This window comes from Hetaerina americana, unplaced genomic scaffold (genome assembly GCF_022747635.1).
Source record: "Hetaerina americana unplaced genomic scaffold, ioHetAmer1.1.p SCAF_74, whole genome shotgun sequence".
In the NCBI taxonomy this organism is placed as follows: domain Eukaryota; kingdom Metazoa; phylum Arthropoda; class Insecta; order Odonata; family Calopterygidae; genus Hetaerina; species Hetaerina americana.
In genome coordinates this window covers 184,362-205,014 of record NW_027287361.1, presented here as the reverse complement: position 1 = coordinate 205,014, position 20,653 = coordinate 184,362, and the positions used below count along the sequence as shown (strand labels likewise).

At 35.1% G+C, this 20,653-nt stretch overlaps 2 protein-coding genes across 3 annotated transcripts; one reads left to right on the top strand and one right to left on the bottom strand.

Moving 5' to 3' along the window:
- The first annotated feature begins 1,525 nt into the window (after window positions 1-1,525).
- LOC139697367 (putative defense protein) lies at window positions 1,526-12,507 on the top strand. Of its 2 annotated transcripts, none has more exons than XM_071596043.1 (6): window positions 1,526-1,644; window positions 5,831-6,076; window positions 7,633-7,787; window positions 7,879-7,970; window positions 9,691-9,757; window positions 12,208-12,507. In XM_071596043.1, the coding sequence occupies exons 2-6, from the start codon at window positions 5,854-5,856 to the stop codon at window positions 12,211-12,213; spliced, it is 543 nt and encodes a 180-aa protein (XP_071452144.1). In that variant the 5' UTR covers window positions 1,526-1,644; window positions 5,831-5,853; the 3' UTR covers window positions 12,214-12,507. The 2 variants fall into 2 exon arrangements, with proteins under 2 accessions (XP_071452144.1, XP_071452143.1); XM_071596042.1 differs by lacking the exon at window positions 1,526-1,644 and adding an exon at window positions 2,641-2,695.
- A 2,150-nt stretch (window positions 12,508-14,657) lies between these two features.
- Window positions 14,658-19,112, bottom strand: LOC139697377 (uncharacterized). The gene is made up of 3 exons (XM_071596056.1): window positions 19,022-19,112; window positions 16,588-16,736; window positions 14,658-15,004 (listed from the first exon to the last, which is right to left on the bottom strand). The coding sequence occupies exons 1-3, from the start codon at window positions 19,110-19,112 to the stop codon at window positions 14,687-14,689; spliced, it is 558 nt and encodes a 185-aa protein (XP_071452157.1). The 3' UTR covers window positions 14,658-14,686.
- Window positions 19,113-20,653: the final 1,541 nt, after the last annotated feature.

The following is a 20,653-nucleotide window of genomic DNA, read 5'->3' as shown; positions in this document are numbered from 1 at the left end:
TCAAGGCTGGTGGCCTTTTTCCATTTAATCTTCAGCATTCTCCCCCAGCACCATGTCTCAAAGGCTTCTATTTTTCGCAAGTCCACTTTTCCAATGTCCCTGAACCGTAAAGTCTCATGCTCCATGCGAAATATTTGACGAACTGCTCCTTGTTTGTAAACTTAGGTTGTTTGAACATAATTGTGTCTTCTCCTTCGTGAACGTTTAACTGGCTTGATATATTTTTCCCTTAATGTCGGCCAAACTTATATCCCAAGTTATACGTACTTCTACCCAGGTAGATGAAGGATTCCACTTAATCTAGTTTCACTCATTAAATTGTGTTATCTGCCTTCGGCTTCTCTATTCGACACTCAAGTATTTTATTTCTTCTTGTTGATGTCCACATTATATTTCCAAAGTGCCTCTCCATAACATTCAGAATTTCTTGCAAGTGCTTATGCGTTTCTGCTACCGCTGCGATGTCAACGTCGAACTGGAGTATATTTTCGCTATTCACCTAAAGATTGTTACCTGATTCTAATAGAGTTAATGTCCCTGTCGTTATAGTGTATCTTACACCTCGAACATCCTTTTCCATTCGACGTTGTCGATGGGCTTCTCCAATTCTACGAATGCCACATATAACGGCTTGTTTACGTGCATTATTTTATCTTCCAGTTGTCTCAAGCTGAGTAATGCTTCTCTAGCTCCTCCGTTTTTCCTGAATCCGAATTGTTTTTCTGTGAGGCAATCTCCATCTGATATTTTTTTGCGGAGCGGTATTCTAAAGGGCGTTCATAACTTTATATTCATTCTAATTAGATGAATCAGTAGTTAGTAGAAATATTATTAAACTGTACTCTTTGTTTATTTCAATAGCATCCAATATTAACTTTTATGAAGAAAACGAGGAAGTGTGCGGACAAGTAGAAGAGGAAAAGGCCGTGCAGAGAAATATACGGAAAAAAGAATAAGTCGGATCCGCAAACACTGTGAATCGATGGATTAGACATAAAATAAGGAAGAAATAACTCTTAAGGATTACCTCACGAGGAAAAGCATGGGGATAATGCGTGCACCAAATAAAGGCGGGCCAATCAGGGCTCGAGGAAATGAGCGTGCCCAGGGGAAAATAGCGGGGTGCACTCAACCAATCTTTGGATTGGAAGAATTAATTATAATGAATGTCCTCGGGCCCCGGTCAACCACCCCACCCCTTAAACCGGACCTGTTCTATTCCAAGTTAATCTGCATGAGCAAGTAAAACGTCATGTTCCCGCAGACAGAGTTCATAAAGATTTCTTCAAATATGTCGTGATTAACAAGCATCCAATTCATACCCGTGCCCATTTGGTTCATGATGAAGCGATTTTGGCGAGTCGTAATTGCGGGAGTCGGGGAAGAGGTAGATCCTGCTCCCTCACTTAAGGCAGCCATAAATTTGCTCTCCGGCAAGATAAATGAGTTGAGTTTCTTTTTTGGTACCTTTTTTCCTCTTTATGGTGCTGGGTTTTACCGCAACCTGGGAAAAGAGGGCGTCTTCCGCAATGCTTCATTGGAAGTCACATGATTCTAACGTTACACGAATTGTCCTGCGTTTGGCACTATAAAATGAGGAGTCGACGGATCGCGCTTTCAGTGCAGCAGGAATTCCTTTACGAGGTGAGTTGAGCCTTCTTGAACCCTCTCTTGTTACTGTGACTAGGGGGACTCTGCGCCCTTTTCGATCCCATGCAAGGAAAAAATATTAATATTGTTTTTGCATGATCTAATTTTTTGTGATTGATATTGAACAGATAAGAAATTTTCAAACTAATATTTAAATACATCATGGGAATATCTACTGTGAAACGAAATATCTTGGCACATTTTTACTGCACCCAACGCGAAGAGGAGACTTGCCCCACCCATTCATTCACGATGTATCGGGTTTCATTCCTCCCCTCCTAGATATCATTCTTTGTTTTTGTATAAAAATATTGTAATACCATTTAAACTCTTCCTCCTGAATTGAACTGAAATCCTCCAAAGAAAAGTGCTGCTATTATCATGTCCATATGCTCCTCGATTCACTAGATTCGCTATCCGTCTGAAGCAATTTGTACGCTAGTTGTGCGCGAATATATAAATTGAATATGTGACTTGCTTCGCCTCTATGTAGCGTATAATGTGTTCCATATTTATTTCATAGAGTCTGGGTTAACTTTTTTTGATTAACTCCTCATTTTAAGCTTTCCCAAATAGAAATACTGGCTGCGCCTCAATGTCGGCGTGCATGCATTGTGCTGTTTATTTCGTTGTTTCTGGATTCATGTTTATGCATGCTAAATGTAGATTGTACCACCGACAGTTTGTTTGTCTCTGCGGAGTGTTTTTTTTAGCAAAGAAAGATTGATTGCCGTAAATTTTATGGCACTTCATTGAACACGCCATGCCCATTTTAATGATCATCTGTGAAAGTAAACGTTTACTCTGAAATTAACGAAAACAGATTAATCATAACGCGGGTGTCCTCTTATTTTCTGAGATTATCTGACAATACGGAGAACAAGAGCCTGCAGACTGCGGGGTGCCTCTGGCAGAAATGCACTTGTCACGCACCTCTGTGCCTCAAGCAAAGGGTGAAAAATTAAATATTTGGATACTATTGGGGATCATCATCGGCTAGATTTTATGGATTGTTTATTGAATTTTGGGATAATCGCGCTATCAGGTAAAAAGATCGGACTATTGTAATTTAAATATTTGAAAAATGTTTTTAGTTTCATGATATACAAATTCGCGGAACATTCGTACATCGCGTGAATGCATACGCTATATATTTTCATCATTGCAGTATCTTTGTTTTCTTTTCTAACTACAAAAGGCGTAGAGAAGCCATATGCAGAGATTGTCCAGAGTTTCTAAGTGCATATGAATATTACGTCATTAGATGATTTTTTCTTGTAATTATTGAGGTATTTGGTACATCAGTCCATCTTACTCGCAGTAAAGGCATTATTCAAAATTTATTCATTTACTTGAGTTCGCTGAGGAAAGAATTCTGTCATCTTTCTTTTGTTTCGTATTTTTAGGTGCCTCGACATTGCAGTAAGTGTAATCTTATATTGATATTGAAAATGAGAGGAAAAGGGATATTTTAATTCGGTAGGTGGGATATCACACTCCGAGATGGGGTTCATTCCGTCATCCAACCTGCATTAGTGGAGTCTTATTATTTCACGTATGATATTTTCGTATACCGCTTCCCCGGTTGGGACAAAACGCCGGGGAATCCGCCGTATAGAAAGGCATGAAATAAGGCATTGTTTTCTCAGAGGTCAGGCAAGAGCAGGGATCCCTGAGTGAATTTTTTAGGACCGAAAATACAGGTTTGCAGTTAAGTTTCTCGTCTGGCACAGATACGCAATTTTTCCGGAAAATGTGAGTAGGATCATGCACTCGCGTGCCTAGATAAACCCACTTGAAATGTGTGAGTCCTGTTATTTCAATTCTGGGGTGACGAGGAATAGCAAGTGCTGGTACCTAGTGCCCTTACTCATTTTCGAATAATTCTTAAAATGGTTCCAATTAAAATCGGAAAGCTTTAAGAGTGAAAATTCTTCTGCTCTTTTAAGGTATTCCTTAATCCAAAACTTTTAAGTTACCGAAGTTTCTTTATTATCCTCCAATTCTTTTATTTCAATAAATTACACCCCGAAAATGCAGACTAAACCATACAGTCAACCATTCTGAGTTGCGGAACACAACTTACAGAACGTTAAAAATGTGATCAAAGAAAAAATACGAGAGAGAGACTCCATTTAAAATTTTCGCTTTGCGGCCAATCTTCCCCGGATGGGAGGTCGCTCTGTATCCTGAAAATCTTCTCCCATGGGGAGGATGCTGAATGAATTACCCACTTAAGATCTATGCTATTTTCACCAAAGCCCTTGCTAGCACAGGCGCTTCACATTTGCTTCGCCCGATGGTTTAGCAACAGTGAAATCTTATTTAAGGCATGAAAATATTCAATACCTCATGTGCACTTGAGTTAATGTATGCTGTTTGGGCTAATGCAAGTGATTTCCTAAATCATCTGTGTGGGTGAGGTTATGAAAATAGTTCGAAAGAAAATATCACTTTATCCTTTTTACCAAAACATATCTGCTAAATACTGGTTTTCACATGTTGAACCTTTCATCTTTCATTTATTTAGTTGTATATATGCATCAATATGTCTTTCATTTATCATTCGAAATGAGAGAACTCCGAAGGATTAAATTTTGAATTTTTTTGTGAATAAAATGAAAATAGGATTTTTGACAAACTTTTCTGTGATCAGACCCAGTGTGAGCGTAAGGCATTTGTAAACTAGCTTCTTGGTCCCTCTCTGAGCAACAATCACTTTTAGACTTATGATGGTCAAACCAAACCTAGGTGTGCTTTGCTCAAAGAATAGGGTTAAGGGTATTGGCAACTCTTCAGGGATTCTCACATCATGAATATTTATAGATTTTCACACAAAAAAGTGCTCTTCGGTTTACTTGGGAGAAATATTTCCTATTCCACATTTTATTATTTAGGAAAACCTTTGTTTCTTTAGCTTTGCTCTTTCACTTATTGTCACCACATTAATAATAATGATCATTATAATAATACTTAAATCACCTAAAATGTTGGTACTTTAAGAATTTATTAAGTGGAACAGTCACAAACAAGTTAGACTGCACAAAATACTGAACGACCATACATAAAATAGAATTACTTTGAAAAAATTTGTCTAGTGAGCAGTACGGTGCAGACTGTAGAATAAGCTACACTTGTTGCTCCTTCATTGAATGTCTTGTCTTCATTCTATGTCTTGATTGCTTTGCTTACCTAATTTTCCATTAATATTTTCTGTTAAGGTTTTAAAGAATCTTACAGTCCCAGGCCTTACTTTATGGAAATTTTATTGTTCATTATGATAAATCATTTGGTAAATTTTCATAATTTTTTAGTTAACAAACCATGGTTTCCCTTCTATGTGCCATCATCAAGACAATCTAATAGGTATTGTAGGTATGTTAGGAGGGAGATAAAGGTTTTAGATGGAAATGAGTTAGGTCTTTGAGACTATAAGGTGAGTAATATGGAAAAGATGTGTCAGCCTGGATGTTAACTCACAATTAATAACAGAAGGGAAGAATAGATAAATTTAGACAAATATGTGACAGGTCACCTGCCCATATTTTAGGAGGGTAAACTGTCCTGAGGTAAGCAGTAGAGGCAGGCAATAGACAGTAGTATTTAGGAGAGGGAAAAGGGGAGTCAGAACATCGAGAAAAACCCTTTCTATATTGAGAAAAACATAGCAAACAACTCATAAATCATGTAAAAAAGAGTTTCTATTTAAACATATATTTATTATTAAGTATTCTCCGTCTGACTCAGATCATAATGGGTTGATGGAAGATATATTAACATATTCTATTACATAACAGCAAAAAGTTCATTCTGCTTCGGATGGCAACTTGGAAGTTGATTAGTAAAATGAAACTAACTTAGAAAAGAGTCAGCAATTGTCATGGTTTTCTTATCAGATAGTTCTTGTACAATCCTTGTGGGTACTACATATAAACTGAAGAAAAATAAATGCACATAAAAATGATACCTATTTACATTTGCTTGAGGCATTTGGCATATCTGCATTTTTACTCCATTTTGTTATTGTTATTATTTAAATTTGGAATAAAACAATTTGATTGGCATACTAATGATGAGAAACATAATTTATACATTAATTGTGACATACATTTATGAAGTCATGGTTGTAATTTTTGTGATAGTTTTACTTTTTTCATGCTTTGATTTCATCTTCTCACAGGAGGATCTGAAGAAGCCAATAAAATGAATTTCTTTGTGCTTTTGAATGTGGCATGTTGCCTATTCTATGTGGCTTACACGGCTACCATTCCACTGCATAAAAAGTCCATTGATCCAAACCATGTGCCATCATCTGTTTGTGAGAGCATGGTGCCACTGCATAATGACTCTCTGCCTTCTACAAACCCTTCCCCATATGTTATTACTACATCTAGAGGAAAGGCTGCACCAGGAGAAATTATTGAAGGTTGGTACCTAATTAGTTAAGTATGAACATTGGGTGGCTGATGAAAGGAAATCATGTTATAGTAGATAAATAATGGGACAAACCCTCCCCTCTACTCCTGAAAGTTAAATTAACATAAACAATATGCCTCAGGATAATAAAGCTATGCATAGTGAAAACTTATGCTCCAGTGCCAATCATCAATAGTCTTTAGGAGTTTGCATCCAGGTGTCAGGCATATATAAATTTGATAAAATATTCTAAATTTATAGCTCTGAAGGCACACTATTAAATGATGATGATAGGAAAGAATCTTCCCTTGCTGATTTCTATAGAAATTTACATAGAAAATCCAAGACTTAAACATGACCTTAGAGAAGTGAAGGGTCACCTGAAGAATTATAGATAAAAGATGCAAAAGTACATGTTGTGCATATGAAAAGCTGAAATCACATGTGGAATTTTGTTGTAGTTGTAATGGTGTTAACGTAACAGCACCTACCTACCTTTGTTTAATTGATATATTAATTAATTTTCAAAACTAGTCCAAAATACATTTTAGATCAAGTTTTAAAAAAACAAGAATTGTGCTCAAAAACTTTACATGCACATCAAATGTTTTTAAATTTTGCATGAGTGTTACATTAATTTTTATCTCTTGCCATCAAAAGATGGATAAAGGCGGTGCATTGTATGGTGCAGTCACAATTCTATGTCCTTAAATGAACAACCTATTAATAATGGGTAGGTCAGGTCAATGGCGATTGTGATTAATTGCTCATAAGTAATCCTAAATTTCAGTTTTACTGCATGACTGATGAGCAGGTTATAGAGAGAGTGCATTTGGGGAAATAATATAGGCTCTTTTATTTTTGGAATTGATGATTTCCTAAACTTCGAAGTCATTAACACTTAATATATTACAAATCTGGTCTACGAAAACTTTGTTATCTACTTTTTATCATGGTAAATATTATGACTGTCTTGAACTGGGACATTAATCTGTGCTTATCTATGATAACAATAATTTGAATAAATTCCAAATAAGAGGTGGAATGTTTAGTCACAACACCAGGTCTTAAAATATATTAGACATTGCTCCATGTAGATTATCAAAAATATTCAGGCAGCCATGCAATATTGCCCTAAAAAATTTACAATAAGCTTCCACATGCATTGCACTTGCTAGTTGCAATAAGTTTTAAGATACAATTTAGAAATTGCTGATTGAAAGACCTTTGCTCTGGATCAATGAATATTTTGAACTGAGCTCTAAGTGTTTCTATTTATAATATGCTCATGGTTTGTTTTACTGTTTCCTTTGTGCCTCTCTGTGGTCTCAATTGACCCCTAATAAATACCTCTATCTATCTAATTGATCAACAACATCTATAGCGGTATACATACAGTTCTTTGATGAATGAAGACTTTATATTATGCTACATTGAAAAGCTTTTTCATCAGCTAATATATGCATTTATTTGAAGAAAAGACCAATTGTGCATGTATAAGTGTATGATTTGTAGGAGTTAACTCATATTGACATGTGTTAATTTTTTTATTTCTGATAACTTAAGTTTCTGTTACGGGGCTTGAGGGAGCAAAATTCCTGGGACTGTACATGCAAGCAAGAGTATTTGAAGCTGGAGCAGAAGCAGTCGGCACATTTACCCCAGAAAATTTACAAGTCAATGCTGCTATCAGAATATCCAGCTGTCCGCCTGGTAGCGAGGTAAAATATGTCATTTCATCCCTCATGAAATGTATAGAATCTATTGACTGAACTCAAAATTAATAATTTTTATTTGATTCAAATTTTCTAGAATGCCATTAGCTACATTTCCCGTGAACCAATTGAAAACTTAAAACTGGGATGGAAAGTACCCCAGGAGTTTTCAGGAAAAATATATTTCAGGTAATTATTGTGATGTAGGTGTAAATTATTAAACTTAAAATGCTCATCAACGCTGGACACCAGTTTTACTGGAAGTATAAATGCACTTGGGGTATTAATTTTGTACCTCAGTTCATTAGTACAATCCCCATATGGCCAATATTACATTTAACATTTAAATCAATATTGATCATATGAGGATATAGTAGAAATTTTCATTTGTTGTTTTGAATAGCTTTCATAACTTATATTAAATTTTAACTGAGTTTTTTTAATTTCTCAAAGTGTGCATTACAATTAAATTAATTTTTCAGTGGAATGTAGATAAATGTGGGGATTTTTATCTTTTGGCTAGCAATGCACATTTTTGGTATTTACTGTATGCCTAGTATAATTTTATATAAACATCCAAACATATTTTGATAGGCATGTTATCCAAAAGCACATGATATAGGAATAACATATCTGCTCAAAGTTTTGTGAGGTGGTGAGATTGCACATTGAAACGGAACTTTTGAGCATTTGAGCAACTGAAATGCTGTGGGGAAAATTAACTTTCAAAATAGAGATCTAAGTAGTGTTTCAATGATATTTGAATTTTAATGATATACCATAATGAATTAAGAGCTTTCTGGAAAATAAGTCCTCTCTTGTTTCTGAGTTGATTATGGACATCATAACTCATCGTACATGAGTAGAGTAGAACTTCATCAAGATGTATAATTACATAATTAGTAAAGAGCAAGAGCCATATTTTCATGGCATTCCAAATTGTAAATATTTTCTCATTAGCTCAGTTAAATAATATATTGCATATCCAGTGACCTGGTAGCACACATTCAGCTCTTCTCTATCTTGACTCACTAGTCTAATTATTTGAAAAGAAAATGTTTGAAGACAAATTAACATAATTGCTAAAATTATTACGACTTGGTAGTACACTTGGTGGCTTCTGTGTTTGGTGTGATTTGAAATGATGAATGATTTGGAATGATTACATTTGGAATGTATATAATTTGTTAGGATTTGTGAGTAAATTCTTATGAAAGAGAATAATAGTAGATATGTGGAGTTAACTGTGAGATATCAACAAAATTATACCCAAGAAAATAAGATTTGAAGAAATGTAAATAGGTGGTATGATAAAATGGTGAACATTAATTGGATAGGCAGAGTAACAACTGATGAAGTACTTTAAAGAGTGGGCGAAGAAGGAGCCTATAGATAACACTTAAAGGAAAATAAAGAAAGTAAATTGGTCATGTTAGGAGTCAGGATGGCTACTGAAGGCCATAACTATTGAGATAAATAGAAAAAAATACTGAGGTAGGCCAAGGATGAACTATGAGAATTAGATAATGGAAGATGTCAGTGCAGAGAATTAATAAATAATGAAGCGATTGGTAGTTAACAGATGCTACTGACCAGCCCTCAGTTTGATAACCCATATTTATGATGAATTAGTATTAGTTGATATTATCAATTAGCGGTATATTGATCTTTCCAAGTATGGGAGTAGCTTATGATATGGCAATGCTATTAACTGTGTTTCAAGTGAAAAATTCAGGTGCTTCCTTTATGTTGTATACTTTGCTCTATCTACTCCGTCCTTCTACATCACACTTTCCATGATACCTCCCTCTATTGGGTAAATAATAATTGTATATTGGGTAAATAATAGTCATATTAAAATGTTAAAAAAGTTGGACTCATATTTTATTAACAATTATGAACCTTGCAGGGGGACCTTTGTTGAATCATTCTCAACATTCTGGGTGAATGTGGATTCTGAACCTGTTGAAATCTCTGTAAGTAAATCTCTTTAAATGAAAATCATGATAGGAATTTTAAATATTTAAATGTTTATTTGAGTTATATTGTGGTGTTTTTGCCAGTTTTATAGATCATTTCTTCGGCAGTAAATGGTGGTGATAGTGTTGGTGTTCTCAATTATTGAGTAGGATTAGAGACAACATATTTTTGTGTATATGACATGGTGGCCCCGCTCTTGTTTCTTGGGGGCTTTGACTTTCTGGGTAGATTTTGGAATTACATGTCACACTAGAAGTCATGGCCTCTATATGTACCTGAAGTTAATCTAATTGCAATTACTCTTGTTGCTCGGAAACAGCACAAGGTACATTATTTATTGAAACTTTCAGGGTTGGTTCCAAATTTGAGTCAAATAACTGCTAAGCTGGTAATGGTTCTGAAAATACTCAGTCTCACCATTTGCATTAATTAAAACTCAAGATTAAAAAAAAATAGTTGGTGAATTATCCTACAGCTATCCTTCAGTAAATTTTAGTATTCTGGGAATGCAGGTGCAATTGAAGAGTTTGATGTTCAGACCTATGGTGAAAATTTCACCGGTTATGACCAAAATCACTAAATATGAAATTGTGTGCTGAATTAAAGTTAATTTCATGCTGAGGGATCCAAAATAGCTTATAATTGCATTAAATCAGTGCATTTAATTTTGTTTTTCTCTTGATTAGGAGTATGCAAAATAGTTGGAAGATTGATAAATCAAGAAAAAGTTTAATATCGAACCTAGTTTGTTTCTATAACTTTTTTTCTGTTTGGTATCATGAAAGCCATTACTAAAGTGTGTGGGGGGGGGGGGGGTTAATTTCACACCAGGCTACTTTTAACACAAAATAATTCTCCCTTGTATTGTGGTCAGATAATTCTGTTCTAATTCCCTCATCATTCACGGGAAAAATGACATCTCAACTCTTGAGTGCCAACGTCACCATGATCGACGCTGGCAAATTTTGAGGAAGTAGGCACTTCAATGATGATACCCATTAGGGTTGTGTAAGAAAGTGAAGCTAAAATTGCAAATTATGATACCTGGACAAAATTGACTGGTGAAAATAAGAATTACCATTTTTGATGCACAAATACAGTTGATATCAGTGTAAAAATAAATGGAGCAGTAATATCAATGTATGCTTCTGAAATGAAATCTTTATAACTTTTCTGGAAAAGATTTGCTTTGAAATTTGTTGTGTGATGATTAGCTTAAGATAGTTAAAATAACTTCATAGGCCACATTTCAGATGGCTCTTGGATGTGTTTATCCTTTGGTTTGAACCTTTCAAAGAAGTTTTGATCATGCATGGAAAATATTGTCCAAAATAGGTTAAATTTTTATAGTGGAGGTACACGGTGACAGTAATTGAGAAACTTAGATTGGAATGTTTCTGGTCTAGACAGCCTTCTGTTTCATGAATGTGAGTTAACTCTGGACACCAAAGGATGATTCTTCTGTCCCAAAATCAAATACAAAGACGTGTAGAAAAATATGCATATATTTAAGCCATTATGATAATTTTGGTTGCCTCCGCCTAAATGGTCATGATATTGTATAAAGGTCAGAGTAAATTGTTATTCTTGCTAAGAATTTTTTTTCTCTTCACTATTTTTATGATTTTTAATATGCAGTAGTTTTTAATTAAGATAGATAGTATTTTTATTCATCAGAAAACCCAAATTGTGTCATGAATTCACGGCTGAATTAAATAGATTCAATGATCCAAATGCATTTAAGTTGAAGCTTTGGTATGAGTCCAAATAATTACATAATATAAGAAGAATGCACGCAATTTGCAAACACCAATGATGCTAAAATTATTTTAAAGATTTCCGATGAGGCAATTAATGGGAATGAATTTTTGTGGGGATTCCTTGTTTTTCTACTATGCAGCTAAAATCAACTAAATTATCTGATATACTACTAAAATCTTATTAACATGTAGAACATTAAAACAAGCATAAATGTAATTAGTTTTAATTGTATGTTGTTTTTAAAAAAATTCTTTGATGAACACTGGAAAACTACGAGTCATTTACATATGAAATGTGCTTAATGTAGTTCAGCTGCGTACTATACTTTCATGATTTTCATGGCATAGCTGTATTTGGTATTTGTGAAGAATAACCAACCACTCTCAGAAAATGTGCCATTAGATGATTGCTAATGTTTTTTTCTTTGATATTTTTAACATGTGATGATGGAGGAAAAAGCTAAAATATTCAAATACATATTGAGTCGTTAAAATATTAGGTAACCTAGTCATTAGCAGTCATTGAATATGGTGGTGGCATTTTTGCACAAGCAGAGGGGGCTGATAAAGCTATCACATGACGCATTTGATGACTTTACAATCCTAAAAAGTCTGTAGAAGTTGAAGACAGATACAGTTTATTTTCTTGCTAATTATAAATGTAATTCCTCATTTTCATTTTTCAGGCTTGACCTCTTTCTACTACCACAGAGGTAATCCGTGTAACTTGATGTTTAATTTGGTTACATGGACCTGATCTTGGCTGCTGATTAATTTTAATGATTGTTGATATGAAATAATTATCTAATTGCCGATTCAAAATGATCAACAATGGAGACTTATAGATGCTTATGAGCTCATCATGTAATCCATTGATACCCTTGCTGGCTGTGTCAACTAAGAAACAAATTAGTTGTTTATGTTTCTATTTATGAATGAATATATACATTCTTGGTTTGAATGATGAATAAATAAGTCATAAAACATCATTGTTTTACTTTTAAAAGTTGTATAATGTATTAGTGCTAAGCATTTACATAATGTGTGTAATACAAATTTTTATGATTTTATAACATATTACCTGTATGCTTGTGGTAACTATGTTGCATTGAAATAGGTTGTTAATCCCTATACTAGAGAGGGGTAGACAAACATTTTATTGTTGGTCAAATGTTGAATGCATAATTATGTTGCAATAAATGCTTAAATTACACACAATTAATTTTATTATATGCGTACATATCAATTTAAAAGAGTTGGAAAAACCAGATAGTAGGAATGAAGACATGAAGAAAGGTAGACAATTGAGGTGATTCTTTTATTTTAAAAGGTTCCAAACATATTCATATAAAGCAAAGTAAACCTGTTAATAATACATTAGCATCAAGAATGAAATACCTATATGAAATATTCAATGTAAACCTATTGCATAATGCACACATTAATGCTTTTTATATCACACTTTCTGCATAGAGTCAGTCAAAAATAACTAATAATAATCTATTCAGTACTATATAGTACAGTCAATCAAAAATTCTTGTGCTTAAAGGTTCCATTCTTCCACAGTTCTACTACAATGAAAATATAGTGTAAAGACTAAAATTATTTTTTTCCAATAATTTTTATCAGTTTTGTTCAAATTTGTCATGTCAGTAAGCAATTAAAAAATATTGCTACATTAGAAAATCAGGATTGGCCCCTCACTTGAGACAGTGTTAAATTTGACATTACACCACCAAAATTTTCTTGGAGATGATGTTTTCAATTGAAACCTTCTTGAGCATGACCTAATTCTGTTAAATATAAAATTAGTTCAAAATTATTTGATTGAATGGCAATTACATATTTGCAAGAAAAAATTTGAAAACTTTACACTTAGAATTATTCATGGGTTTCAATGATTAGTGAGCATATAAGGTTGGTAAACCAGAATACGTATTTGTATTTGCCAAATCATGGGAATGTAAGCTACATATCCTCAGTGTAGCCTCTGTTGTGTTCCAAATTACAGTGTTGTAGCCATTGAAGTAGTTGTTACCATGCCTGCAGTGAATTCAAGGGGTAACATACTGTTACACTTTCAGGGGATGGTAATTTTCCTTATGTCAAAAAGGAAAAGGCTGGATAGTTGTAAACAATCGGAACAATTAATCGGATGGGATGGTATCTTTTGGATTCATCAAATGTTATGACAAAAGTGGTATACCAAAGAATAGTAAAGTGGAAGAGGGTGATGACAACTTTTGATTTAAGAGAAGAAAAGCAACAAGAGAATCTATTCCTTCTCTCAGACTCGTCATAAAGAAGAGGATACAGTGAGACCAACCATACCAATTGTAGTTGAGAATCTGGAGAAAGTTTTTGAGAACATGTACTGGAAAATAATGCTATACATTCTGGTATAAGTTGGAAGTCACCACATGATTGGAGATTGATACACACTCCATTGTGAAAAGGAAGGAATGGGTATGCACTCTATATCCTATTCTTAATCTATTGACATCCTCCTTTTGACAATTTTCTACTGGCAAGATCCATCATTTAAATGATCAAAGTTTATCATTATTCAGAGACAGCTCCATTAGAAGTTATCTATCCATGATACTCTTTTGTGTCGCTGATGTGAATTACATGTTCTTTCACTTCTTTTCTGCACCATAAGCAAAATAAAATGAGAAGAAGATCAGTGGACATGAGTGGTGAGGAGTTAGAGTAATTTTGACCCAATCAGCTCATGCCAAATCCTCAAAATTTTTGCATCAAAACTCATGAAGATAATGATAATATTCACCTATCAGAGGAAACTCAGAAAGAACATGTACATCTAATGTTTAACAAATACACTTTATTGAACTTATGGGTCGATACAGCATTATTGGATACATTTTCATTATTTGCTCCAGCAAAATTGTGGCAATAGTGACAATTTCTTGGTGGGAGAATACAACATGCAATTTTGTAGATTTTTAGTTTTGTCCCTTTATCCTTACTTCACAAATTGCAGTAACTTAAATCATTCATCTGAAATTTCAGACAATCATAAATATTTTTTAAATTGAAAATTTCAGGATTAGCTGAGCTGAATACCTCCATTTGGGTTCAAAGTCATTTAGTGAGGAGTGAAAATTGAAGTAATGGTTTGCTTACATATTTTGCGTAAGTACTTCATTTCTCAAAGACTTCATACTGTAGATGTCTTGGGTAAAACTCTATATCTTGGTATACAGTAATTAGTTGTGGATATTTATAAGTAAATGGTGTGGCAAAGCGTGTTGCAAAACATCTGTATGTTCCAAAGTCTCTGGGACTCACATTATGAATGAAAAGTGATGATCCAGCAGGTCGATTCAGAGCATAAATTTTTGGGTAGTTGAAAGGATATAGCAGGAAACCATTGTTGAAAAGTCCATCATTTGGTGCTCTTTTCTCATACAAATTGTTACTTGTCACTCTAGGGTTTGCCGCCTTATGCCATATTACATTCTGTAATGTAAAATATCACATTATAAATGAAAAATAATCATTTGTTAATTATCTGTCCTAATTAAGCCAAATCAAATCACTTTGTTACTTTACAGCTAAATGAAAATAGATACTTGGATATTTTTTTCAACTGACAAAATATTTGGCTTGAACAATGCAGTGCACATATACTATTTGTGATTGCCTTGTGAAATAGGTACAAGGATTTTACATTGTTAAATTAAATATTTAAATGCTTACAGCATATCCCAGATACAAAGTAATATACTAGTACCATAAACAATATACTTGTACATACATGCAGTTTTATAATATTTAATAGAAATGAAATGTAGATGCAGAGAGGAAGCTCATTTTATTTTAAAGGTCTAAAAAAAATGCTGTTTAAAACTCAATGTAATAATTTTAATGTTGGAAATTTTCATTTTGAAAAATCAGTGCAAAGAAATAATTAACTCATTTTTCATCCATTGTTTAATACCTACTTTGTTAATGTATATATTTTGGGAAGTTTTCTTTTCCACGGAATTTAGGGACAACAAACTGTAGCTCTAATATAAATTGAAGATAAGGAAATTATATGCCATCTGCTGCCAATCACCATCTGCAGGAGGTTGCTCCAGCTATATTTCATGCGTATTTTCAATGGTTTAAAATAGGGCTTTAGAGTTTTCATTAGTAACCAGTTGTGAATTGGTGTTTTTGCAATTAGTAAAATTATGCAAATCATTCAAAATTGGAATCGAATTTTGGAAAATCTTAAAAGCTAGGGAACTCGTGGAAGATATATTGATAGTATGTCAGTTAAGCATATTAAAATGAATATTTTCAATTTTTATATCAAGATTCCTTGAAAAATACTGTTTCTTTTTAGGAATACTTATTCTGTATTGTCTCTAATGATGAATCTGATGATGAATTTAGCATACTAAGGACAGAAATATTTTTTCAAAGATTGGTATTGACTGCCTGACCTAGAGGACTGCAGGCATTAACTTTGCTGTCAATCTTGTCCTTATACAAAAGATAAACTCACATAAGATATCCATGCACACTTTAACTCTGTGTTAACTGATTTGCCCTCTGAAATAATCTGTCCACTCCTTAAAAATGATTAACCAGTAAAACAAATGCATACAACAGAACTCAAGTCAATTATGACATTAGATGCTGATAGCACAGTTGGAGAAGCTTTCCTGATGTAAATAGATTTTTGCATGGCCTCCAAATATCTCTACCCAAAGAACTATTTTAACTGATTACTGTTTACAGCTTACAGTTGAGATTTACTACTGCTTTACCAGAGCAATCAAAATTCTCACTAGCTCGATATGTACCCCTTTGTCATTCCCCTCATGAGGCTTAATTCCACCAGTTAAGAACCCCTAGCTATGCCCTAAAATCTTAAGGTTTTTCACATCTGGAGGCCTACATGATAATGTGAAAAGTGACATTTTACCATTGTAAACTGCAATTAAAAGATTCCAGGATATAATGTTAACAATTGCTTGTACCTACAAAAACTTTTTAGTCACAGTTTTCAACTTATACATTGCCATCAACGGTTATATGAAAATACATACTGATATTATGTTTTTTGGTTGTTGAAAATCGCAGCTCAGTTCTGCACTTCTTCTACTTAGAAATCTGATATAGCCTTTGCCTTCCCAAACACGATGTGGATATCTTCCAGACAGCAGAGACGTTTGTAGATCAAAAGCTTTGCACAATTCTGTAAAAGATTGATAAAGCAAATGGAATGAATTTCATTTAAACAGAAGTTGAATGCATATTAGGTACCTTGCCTCACCTCTATTTTCCCATTTCAGTGATTCATAATCTGACGGGTGTACAAGGCAATGCCGTGAATTTGCCCTTACTGACACGATTTGTGAATAAAATAGGGTTATTAGCAAACATACTCGTATATATACCCAAATCTTCTGTATTTCCATTGTAATGTTAATACGTTAGACGCAAAGGACAGGAGTTTTCTCTAAACTGGATGAACATAAAAGAGTCATCGTCTCTTATAGAACCTTAAGAAAGTTTTTTTTGTATTTTCAACGTCGAGCCGTTACCAATTCTCCGGCGTCACTTGCCGCAGCGACGAACTTCAGAGGCGTGTTTCGTAAAAACTCAAGTTTGTGGGATAAAAAATTTCAAAGAATTGATGGCAATCGGGCGTTTCAGACTCGTCTCTTCCGAACTCGAAGCTGAATGAAAGCTCTTAACGGAAATTTGAGCGCGGAAAATTTACGATTTCACGGCCTTGAAGGGAGAGATTCGCACATTTTCCCCAGCGGGAAATACGGTGTTTCTTCGGGGGTACAGAATTTCAAAATAAAATTACTGTGAACTTATCCATTTGTTGATCCATTTGTTATCCAAACGTATGTTATTATTTAGCGGTTACGAATCATTTAATTTCTTCAGTGCTTTTTGATTACATGTATTTTCTGAGTGAGTTTTGGAAAAAGGAAAATTTCGTATATTGCACGAAGTTTAGACAAATAGGATGATGCGGAAAGTAAATTTCGATACGGAGAAGGAAGGCAGAAAATAATTAAGTCAAAACACTACCTACGCAATGAAAAGAATCTGAAAGCTGCCATTATTTGCTTAATCAATTAATCTTCATAGGATACGACCATTACCGCTAATGGGTTTTTCTTGTCGTAGAATGTTAACGGCTTTAATTATGTATATTGATCCATTTAGATCATGCATTTGCGATTGGTGTGCGGTGGGGCTTCAAAGGATTAGCCTGTTAATCCCCTACAGCTCTTAACGGATGCAATGTTGCTGCCTCTCCGCGTTTGAAGTTCCCACGGCGCTGTGGACATACAGGATGCGTTCGGAAGGTAATGCAATTACTTTTTAAAAGTAATTTATTGAACAGATTTGCACAAACACTTAAAATTATTCAAAGTACTGTCCTTGGGCTTCTACACATTTATATCCAGCGAATCTGCCATGATCGGCACAAGCCCTGGAAGGCGTCTTTGGGTACCTCTCGCAAGGTCTTCGTCACGGCTGATTGGATCTCTTCTATGGACGAAAAACGGGTTCCTTTCAGGGCTGCCTTAATCCGAGGGAACAAAAAGAAGTCTGCTGGGGGTGACGTCTGGACTATAGGTGGGGTGGGGCAGCGTTGGCACCTGGTGTTTGACCATGAACTCGCGGACTATTAGCGCGTTGTCGTGATGGAGTTGCCAGGTAGCGGCGATGTCTTTTCTCGTACTGATGACACTTTTCGGAAGTCTTCCCAGCATATCCACGTAGTAGGCAGTGTTAACTGTCTGTCCTTGAGGAACAAACTCCTTATGGACCACTCCTTTACTGTCGAAAAATACTATGAGCATTGTTTTCACTTTTGAGTTGCTCATTCTTGCTTTTTTGGGCTTGGGGGATTGGTCGGTGTGCCACTCAGAGCTTTGGCATTTTGTTTCTGGGTCGATTTAAAAAAAAACCCAGGCTTCATCACCAGTGATGACGTTGCTCCAAATAATCAGGTTCATTTTCAATACGTTGCAAAGGTTCATTTGAAATTTCCGCTCGGTTGGTCTTTTAGTTGTTTAACTCCTTGGGCACGAGCTTAGAACTCACTTTCCTCATCGCTAAATCTTCAGTAAAAATACGGAACACAACAGTGGACGACAAGTTCAGTTCATTGGCAACCATCTTGATACTCAATTGACGGTCCGAGTCCAACAAAATTCGAACAAGAGCCACATTGTTGTCGGTTTTGCTGGTTGACGGCCGCCCAGAGCGTTGTTCGTCGTGAACCTCTTTCCGGCCCCCCTTAAAGGCCTTTAACCACCTCGAAACTTGTGAGTAGGACAGAACCGAGTCCCTGTAAGCCTCGAGAATCATTTTTTTAGTCTCCTCAAGAGATTTTTTCAGTTCAGCACAAAACTTCGTAATCGCATAACGTTGCTCGATCGTCAATGTGTGAATTTCCCAAGCAATTTATTTGGCTTAGAATTACGCTGTAGCCTCACCTATGAAACTAACCTTTGGGTTTATGATTGCCATGATAGTGCTTTTTTGGACCATGGAACCTCTCATAATGATCATGGAAAATTTTTGCATATTGGGACAACATGATAGTGACTAATGGGAAAGATGAAAGTCGAATGTAGGGTAGCTCAAACATGCAACAATTTCAGAGCGTAAAAATCATTCGCCTTGACTAGGACTCGAACCCAGATCCCTCAATATCCGGTCGAGTGCTTTAGCCACTTAAGCTACCGAGGCGTCCTCTTAAACTCTGAAATTTTGGGACTTTTAAAGGAACTAGATGTTATGACGAAATACCGTACATACAATGTCACATGCATTCGTAGTCGTGCGCGAGGCGCCACTGTCCACGAGGTTAAAAGCCAACTTTAAACACGTATGGTGTTTTCCCTTTGACAAATTCCAAAGAAACTGCGGGAGATGCCGCAACAGTAACTTTTAACGGAGTCATCCGCTAATGTGCATTTTAATGCAACAATTTCAGAGCGTAAAAATCATTCGACGAATTACGAATGATTTTTACGCTCTGAAATTGTTGCATTAAAATGCACATTAGCGGATGACTCCGTTAAAAGTTACTGTTGCGGCATCTCCCGCAGTTTCTTTGGAATTTAGCTCAAACATATTGAATTCCATTGGAATCAGGGGGCTTTTCTGCATTGGAGAGAGTGATTCTTCGGAACAAACTTTTGCTTTGCCAATGGGTGCAGAGAGATGGGAAGTAGTTTTAAAGTTTTCATGGAAAAATTGTGATAGAGAAAAGGTTAAGGGGTTACTATATGTAATCTATAATGCGGGTGGGTGACAGTTTCAGGCATAACATGGTGGAAATCCTTCATTATGAAATAAAACACTTTGCTTTTCCATATAGAATTTTTTTATTACGACCTAGGTTTCAATATAGTGTAACATCTTCATCTACCTGAAGATTTTACGCTGTAACGAAACCTAGTTTGTGATAAAAAATTCTATGCAGAAAAGCAAACTGTCTCCTTTGATCATGAATGGGGTGTTATACTCTGGATCGGGTAACATATCACATTTTCTGCATATTAGGGGCTTTTTGGGGAGTCAAAATTGAGTTAGAGACAGGTTTTGTCTCATGGATGCTGGACAAGAGGGTGAGCGTGCGTGAAGAATAAGATGATGAATGTATAACCTATGGTGACAATTCTGGGGAAATGATGCCTTGTAGGAGAAAAAGGGTTTCAGAGCATTATTGAAATGCATTTCAATTGCACAGGAAGTCAAGAATGTCATAGAGAATCATTCACCTTGATCAGGGTTGGAACCCAGATACCTCAGTTAATGTTGACCTATTTCCAAACATTCTTTGAATTTAACAAGGATTGACCAATTTGTTTAAACGCTGACCTTAACGAAATGGACTTTGGTGCAATGCAACTAATTTGTGATATTGTATGCATGGAAATTCATCTGAACATCTTGTTACTCTAGAGCTTTCAGAATTTCATAGTGTTTTAGGATGCCTTGGAAGTTTAACTGACAAAATTACTTGGTCAGATATCAAGTGGTCTGGGTTTGAGTTCTGGTTAAGTTAAATGATTTTTATGCTTTAAAATTTTCACCTTTGTGTGAACTCCAGAGGGTGGTCCCACAAAAGTT

Bases quoted from the DNA above. Each gene is read 5' to 3' on its own strand.
- LOC139697367 (XM_071596042.1), top strand. From the start codon at position 2,656: ATGGATTGTTTATTGAATTTTGGGATAATCGCGCTATCAG. The intron at 7,788-7,878 runs GTAAAATATGTC...CAAATTTTCTAG, and splicing joins GCTGTCCGCCTGGTAGCGAG to AATGCCATTAGCTACATTTC. The intron at 7,971-9,690 runs GTAATTATTGTG...TGAACCTTGCAG, and splicing joins TCAGGAAAAATATATTTCAG to GGGGACCTTTGTTGAATCAT.
- LOC139697377 (XM_071596056.1), bottom strand. From the start codon at position 19,112: ATGTTGTCCCAATATGCAAAAATTTTCCATGATCATTATGAGAGGTTC. The intron at 16,737-19,021 runs GTTAGTTTCATA...AATCTTTTACAG, and splicing joins TGGCAATCATAAACCCAAAG to AATTGTGCAAAGCTTTTGAT. The intron at 15,005-16,587 runs GTATGTATTTTC...TTTACATTACAG, and splicing joins AACCAAAAAACATAATATCA to AATGTAATATGGCATAAGGC.